The following is a 7,638-nucleotide window of genomic DNA, read 5'->3' as shown; positions in this document are numbered from 1 at the left end:
TTTATATGTTATTATTTAGAGTTATTTCGTTTTATTCTTTTTTATGTTAGTTTCTTTTTGTTGTTTAAGTTTTATTTTATATGTATATATGTTTTTTAGTTAAATGTTAACAAACAAAAAATCTAAAAAAAAAAGAAGAAAAGAAAGAAAAATATAATGGTCAACTAAGCTCTTTTAGGAGTAGAAGAGTTGTGTTTCTCCCCATTTTTAGGCCATGCAAGCACGAATTAAGTTTTCTCCATCATACCACAGCATGCTTAACGTACTGTAACAACGTGCACAGTACGCTTACAGTGTACAAGCCGCTTTTACAGTGTACAAGCCAAAAGGTTACAGACCAAATTACATCAAAGGAGAAATCGCGTCTAAACAAGGATGGCTTTGACCAGCAAGGAACCAGAAAAGAGGAAAGACAAGTTGAAATCCGAAGTCAGAGGCTTCTTGCTCCCCGGAATCTGTCCAAGTTTTTTAGGAAAAAGGAGGAATCATTTTAAAAGAAAAGGACCATTCGGTTTGGATCTTCTTCCATCCCATCGGGAGAGCCTGGCTACACAACGTTTGACCCTTCCTCACCTCCACCTTCAACCATAATCCACTCTGGTTACCACAACCTAACGAGAAACTCTTGACTCCCCTCACCTCCAATACCATTCATCATTCATCATTCATCATTCATCATTCATCATTCATCAGCTAACTTCACCTACAACAAAGAAAGAGTACAGGCCATATTCAGGAAGGAGGATAAGTAAAGAGCATTGACCGACGACTACAAGCCATAACACAAGTACGAAATCAGTCCATAGAGGTAAGTCTTACTACTCCAGCCATATCTGTTTCAGTTTAAGAGTTAGCATTTTCGTGTCTGCTTGCTAGTCCGAGTTGGTCTTGTATATGTGAATCGGTCTTGTATATGTGAATCGGTATTTCTTCCCTGCTACTGTCATCCTCCCCAGCCATCACTGATCTCAGTCTCTTTGCTCTTGAAACCCATCCCATTCAGTCAACATGAATCACGCCATCCTAATTCCATTCATCTGCTAGAACAACAATCTAACCCCAACCACCCCTTGATTACAGCAATCACAAGCCAAAACAAACCATGAATTTAAACCTCTATGCCTCAGTTCATTTCCAAACCCCCAAACATTGTCTCGGCAAGCCTTTGTGACTGTCCTCTCTGATAACTCAACGGTGGAACCACGCTGGTGGTGGTCTCACTGGCGGCGGCTCCAGCCTCTTTGGCAACGACGACAACAATGGAGAAAGGGAGAGAAAGGAGTCACACGCCAGTGACGGTGGCTGGGAATCGCAGCGATTCAGGTGCAAGAAGGTTCGAACCGCGGAGGCACCGGTGGCGAATGGATCTGGCCGGCGCGGTGGCCGAACTCGCCCAAGAGGCGATTCACGAAGGAGAGGAGGAAAGGGGAGCCCGATTCCATGGCCGACAACCGTCGATGAGCGACCGTTCCTACGACGTCTCGGGCCGCGACTCGCGGCGGCTTGCTTGGTGGAAACGGCAGCACGCCTGCAGGGCAAATCCCTCCTTGGGTTGCCGTTCGCGAAGAAAGGACGAGAGAGAGAGAGGGCGGTGGCGCCGTGGCCGGCGATAGCTCCGGTGGCATTTAGGGTCGCCGCCGACGTCAAGGTGGAAGGCGGTGGCGTGGAGGCCGGTTCTGGCTAGGAGCGGCGGCGAACCTCCGGGAGGGGAAAGGGATCTTGGGTCTGAGAACTGAGTATGAGTGTTGTGAGTGAAAGGGGAAATGCTGAAACCCCTAGGATTTCTGAACAAAACAATTGGGCCAAACCCTAAAAAAAAAATAGATGTTTTTCCTTGCACCCCCTGCTTTCCTTTTCACACTCCTCTCTGCTTGGGTTTAAGCCCAGTCCGTTGCCGGGAAGAAAAATGGTTTAGACACCACTTGCAACTTCATTCACACCCCCGTTCAATTTGGGCTTAAGCCCGTCCATTTCTGCAAACAAAAATATAAAAAAAAGGGAATTGGACCTAAGCACACTATTTCAGGATGCACCTCCTTTTTCGTTCTTGCACCCCTGACAGATACAAAAGTTAGAAAAGAGGATTTTGGCCCGAACTAAAGGAGCCCCATTTTTACTCCGCACGCACCTCTAGTTTTTATCTTTGCACCTCTATTCTTATCGGGATGGCTTCTATTTTATTTTTATGCTTTTATTTTTGTTTTGCTTGTATTTTATTTTTATGCTTTTATTATTTGTTTGACTATTAGGTTTTATTATATATAACCCCTTTGTATGATAGCCCCTACCCCTTTTGTTTTATTTATATCTATTAGACTTGTTTGTTTCGTTCTCCATAAAAATTACAAAAAAAAATAATATTAAAATTATAAATATTTTAAAATTATAAAAAACAAAATGTTTTAAAGGTTTAAGCACATGTGTGATCGCACGCATCGTCCTTGTGCTAAAAAACCTTTTCTTCTTTCTCAAATAAAATTATAAAAATATGTTTTAAAGGTTAAGCGCATGTGTGATCGCACGCATCGTCCTTGTGCTAAAAAACATTTTCTTCTTTCTCAAATAAAATTATAAAAATATGTTTTAAAGGTTAAGCGCATGTGTGATCGCACGCATCGTCCTTGTGCTAAAAACCTTTTCTTCTTTCTTAAATAAAATTATAAAAATATGTTTTCAAGGTTAAGCGCATGTGTGATCACACACATCGTCCTTGTGCTAAAAACCTTTTTACCTTCCTTTTTACAAAAAAATGCCAAAAAAATATAAAATCTTCAAAAACTAAAAACATCAACACTTTCACAGTCTTTCCCCAGAACTACGTGATCCTTGATTCTCCGTCAAAAGTGGAGATACGTAGGAGCAAGGTTAGCCCTTGTCAGGTTCACTTCCCAAAAATCCAAAATCATTTCAAAACAAATTTTCAAACAATTTCCAAACAAACTTCTCAAACAGTTTCAAAAAGAACTACGTAACCCTGATTTCTCATTCTGAATGAGAATACGTAGGAGCAAGGTCAATCCTTGTCGGCCCCAAAAAACTAAAAAATATATTTTGTTTCTTTAGAGTTTTATTTTAGGGGATAGTTAAACATTTTGAAAACCACATCATATTCGCATATTTAGTTAAAGGTACTGCCTTAGGGCAGGCGTTGTAGGGTGCTAATACCTTCCCTACACGTAACCGACTCCCGAACCCAGAATCTGGTTCTTGTAGACCATGCCTTATCCTTTTTATGGTTTTTCCGTAGTTTTCCAAAATAAACTATGGTGGCGACTCCAAATCTCTTTTCAAAAACCCGTTCCATTTTTTGGATCGTCGACCCGTCGCGATTCCGGTTGCGACAGATGGCGACTCCACTGGGGACCATTTTTAGAGAGTCAAGCCATTTAACTATATGCGCGAATTCAATGTGGTTTTTCTTTATGTTTTTCTTCCCTTTTTCTTTATCTATCTTTGATATTTGAATAATCGCATGTGAATAACTTTGCTTGTTGGATATTGAACCCTAGGGTAGAAAACGTGTTATATATGCCTGGGAATCTTCTGGTTGTTTTGCAGGTGAGGGTTTGGGGTGTACAATTGCATTCTCCCTTCACACACACACATTGTACACATCATGAGTGGGGCCCTATACCCGGGTCTGAGCGTAGCTTAGAAATAGAGGGGTTGTGTAGCGGTGCCATTTGGGACATACTTCCTGTTTGGCTATCGTGAGAACCCCTGCTAGAGTTTTTTCTCTTCACTTGTGTCTCCGCATCTAGTTGATTACTCGACTGTTGTGGAGATACTATGAAGGGGGCCATAGCTCTAGTGACTATCGACCTTTAGGTTCAGGTAACCATCCTTGTGAGATTCCATATACTTAACCTTGGATCTTAAGTGTTCAACCTTCATTAGGGCACAAAGGGAGATGTGTGCAGTCTTATAACCCTCATTTTTGCTTAATAAAATCCAACACCTTGTACATATCACTATATCTTTTGATACATTTTTTTTTCTCTTTCTTTTCTTTCTTGCTTTTTCTCATGCATTTTTATGGTCTTGTCCCTGGTTCTAGTGAGAAAATTATAAATTTGTGATTAAGTCCTTAAGGTAAAGATGGAAATTAACATGGGATTTTGAGTCGGGGGTATTCGAGTTCAAGCATTTTGATATACATCAAAGCAAAGGAGGGTATTACTGCTGGATCAAAGGATCTGGTCAGAAAAAGATAGCCCTGAAAGATGTATTCAAGAAGGGGTATAAAAATTTGGTGAGCCTGTTAGAGGGGACGAATTTGGGCAAATCTTAAATATACCTCTCGAAGGAAAAATTCCATACAATTGCCTTGGGCGATATACCCCTATCTTGCAGCTAGCAAGGGTAATGAGAGTTCACCCCATGTAGTTGGAAGGTGAGTTCACGATCAAGGGTAAAGTGAGGGGCCTTCCTCAGGGATACCTGGAGCAGTACTTGCATCATTTGGCTGAATAGGAAAAGTGGGAAACATTTATGGATGTATTGGCTCTTGTCCTCTATGGTGTCATGCTTTTTCCCAACGTCAAGAATTTCGCCGACTATGCCGCCATGAATGCATTTGTGGGTTATAAACAACACTATGAGAATCCAATCACTGCTATCCTAGTTGAAGTTTATGGGACCCTTCATTGTTGTTATGAGCTAAAGGACAGGAAGATGTTGTGTTGCTTATCGGTGGTGCATGCGTGGTTCATCTCTCGGATGAGTAAGGGAGCCTTGAATGCCATATGTCCTATGGAGGAGCTACTGCAATGTAAACCAGAAAGGAAAGGGCAAATGAATGAGTGCAACTTTATCCAAGCTTAGAGGAGGAAATTTTTAAATCGCGTGCTTGCTTGGCAACAAAGATCGTGTATCACACACCGTTGCGGGAATTACCCTAATGTCCCCCTCATGGGTATCCAGTGTTGTATATGTTTTTCAGCATAAAAAACAATTTTGCTATCCTGAGAGGATCGCCAACGCCTGCATCTCTTGCCACATCGCAGATCATATGAGGAATGAATCTTTGCTGAAATGCTTCATTAAGTTAAGGACACTTGGGGGCAATGTTGTTCGCTTCGAAGAAAGGCCCAAGATCATGGACTGTTAATGAAAGATTTCCTTAGCTAGTGAATCACATAAAGGGTTAAGACAATCAAGTTGTAATTCACGTTAATTTCCCCTACCCAAATTGAGAAAAGCAATTTCAAAATGATGAGCAGTGGATAAAAGCAGCAATGACAAAACTGGAGAAGAAATGTCATTGAGCTAAAAGGGGACATCAAGCATTGATGATTCAGATGAAAGAGTATGTCGTTGAAGAAGGGTGAGTTACAAAGGAACTGAATGAGGAGTCCCTCACAACTGGCTTCCCTCGCTAATGGAGCCCTTGAAGACGTTATGAAGTTATCAACTGATGCTGAGTCTGCAATGTCGATATTTAAACCGTCTAAGGGGATTGAAAATTTCCTCAATTGTTGCAAGAAACTGATCGTACAAATGAAGAATCTGATGGATGAGGCCCGAGGTAGTTGACCCAGATTGCCTGTGCCTCACATTTTTGGAACTTCTGAGTGATGAACTACCCTATGGACTTTGTTTCATGTTAATTTCCAAACTATGCTGGGGCGATGTTTTCACAGCTTCATAATTTCTGACTAGAGTATTTGAACTACATTGTCTCTTCTTTTTCTTTTTCTTTTTCATTTTCTTTTTCTTAATTTGTTTCATAAAAAAAAAACTTTAAAATAAGGTTAAACATCCAAGATACCCTAAAGGACTCGAACCAGTTACCAAATCTTAGAGAACCAAGGGAAAGTTCAACAAGAGATGAAAGTCGGTGTCCAACAATTGAATGGGCAAATGAGTTGAATCCTAAAAGGCCTTACGAAATCCTGGGGATTCGCCCACACCACATCCGCAACAAAGAGTTTTAGGGGCACCAATTTTCCCTCGATATGTCTTCTTCTTGAATTACACTCCACCCTTGGGAGTGGACTCGGGACAACTTTGCATTCAAAAGGTGAAAAATAACGTAGTTGAAAGAGGAAAGAAGCTTGGGGCACTTTCATGGTCCCTACCGAAATGATTCAACCACGCGTTGTGAGTAAGACAATGACGAAGCAACCCGAGTTGAAATCTGCTCCTCGTGTCATTACGCCAATGGATGTTGAGGTTGACCGACATAAATTTGAAATGCTTTTGAAAAGCGTGAGAGCCATAGAAGTTGGAGGAAGCTTTAAGTTTGAAAATGCTAGAAAACTATGTTTAGTTCCTGATGTGGTGATACCTCTAAAGTTCAAGTTGCCAGAGTTTGAGAAATATCGGGGAAATACTTGCCCAAGGAGCCATATAACCATGTACTGCAGAAAAATGGCAGCTTATGCCAACGATGAAAAACTTTTGATTCACTTCTTTCAAGAAAGTTTAACTGGCGTGGCTCTAACTTGGTACATGCGCTTAGAAACGACTCACATCTACTCATGGAAAGATCTGGTTGATGCATTCCTAAGGCAGTATGAATATAATAAAGATCTAACACCTGATAGAGTACAATTGCAGAACATGTTGAAGAAAGAGTCTGAATCATTCAGAGAATATGCCCAAAGGTGGAGAGAAATTGCTGCTCAAGTAGAACCGCCTCTGAGGGACAAGGAGATGACTACCATACTGTTGAATACTCTACAACCACCATTTTATGAACACATGATAAGCAATGTCTCCTCAAGTTTTGCTGATATAGTAGTAATTGGAGAGAGGGTTGAGGGTGGCATAAGAAATGGAAAAATTGCACTAGGCCCAAAGCTAGTAGCAAGTTTAAATGAGTATGGTCCTAGACATGAAGAACGAAGAGCTAATTCACATTTTACTGCCTATCCTCAAGTGTCACATTCCTATGGGTCCAATCGATCCATTCAGCGAAGAAATTACAATCGTGATGAAAAGGTCGCCAACTTTACTCCAATCCCCATGACCTATACAGAGTTACTGCCAGATCTTCTCCGCAACAACCTCATAGAGGTTTGTCCCACCAGGCCTGTACGACCTCCTTACCCAAAGAACTATGACATAAATGCCAAGTGTGATTATCATGAAGGAGCGCGTGGACATTCAACAGAGGCATGCAAGGCTCTAAAGCATAAAGTGCAATCTTTGATCGATTCAGGATGTTTAAAGTTTGAAGAAAGTCAATCCAGCACTCTGACAAGGCGTGAGTTCGCCTCTACAAATGCCATGAACAAATGAAGAGGACTCTAGGACTATGTGGGAAAGCATAGGTTATTGTAAAAGGCGAAACTGATGTTGTTTTGCTCATGTTTACGAATTGTCTTGCTATGAGGGCTATGCTCATTGATATCATGTTTCCATCCATGACTTTTAATGTGAACTTTCATTACGTGGTATCTCCAAGGTTTACTGGAAATCATGTCCTAATAGGGTGTCACGGAGAAAACGAAAGCTGCAAATAACAAAATAAAAAAAATGCAGGCAATCTTGAGTCACTCGTCTTTCTTGTAAATCATCAAACTCTTGCTTTTCGAAAATAGCAAAAAAGGAATAAAAGAAATGATAATCGAAAACAAAAGTTGTAGTGTCAGATTATTCCGAGGTCAAATGTTGAATTCAAAATAACAATTT

General features: G+C 40.9%; 1 protein-coding gene across 1 annotated transcript; it reads left to right on the top strand.

Annotated features, from left to right (window-relative positions):
- Positions 1 to 6,114: 6,114 nt before the first annotated feature.
- LOC148197554 (uncharacterized) lies at positions 6,115 to 7,245 on the top strand. The gene has a single exon (XM_088115567.1). The coding sequence runs from the start codon at positions 6,115 to 6,117 to the stop codon at positions 7,243 to 7,245; it is 1,131 nt and encodes a 376-aa protein (XP_087971693.1).
- Positions 7,246 to 7,638: the final 393 nt, after the last annotated feature.

Source organism: Vigna umbellata, chromosome 5 (assembly GCF_029865625.1).
Source record: "Vigna umbellata cultivar VRB3 chromosome 5, Vumbellata_1.0, whole genome shotgun sequence".
NCBI lineage: Eukaryota > Viridiplantae > Streptophyta > Magnoliopsida > Fabales > Fabaceae > Vigna > Vigna umbellata.
This window is presented reverse-complemented; position numbering and strand designations above follow the sequence as displayed.

Coding starts and splice junctions, on each gene's coding strand:
- LOC148197554 (XM_088115567.1), top strand. CDS start 6,115: ATGACGAAGCAACCCGAGTTGAAATCTGCTCCTCGTGTCATTACGCCA.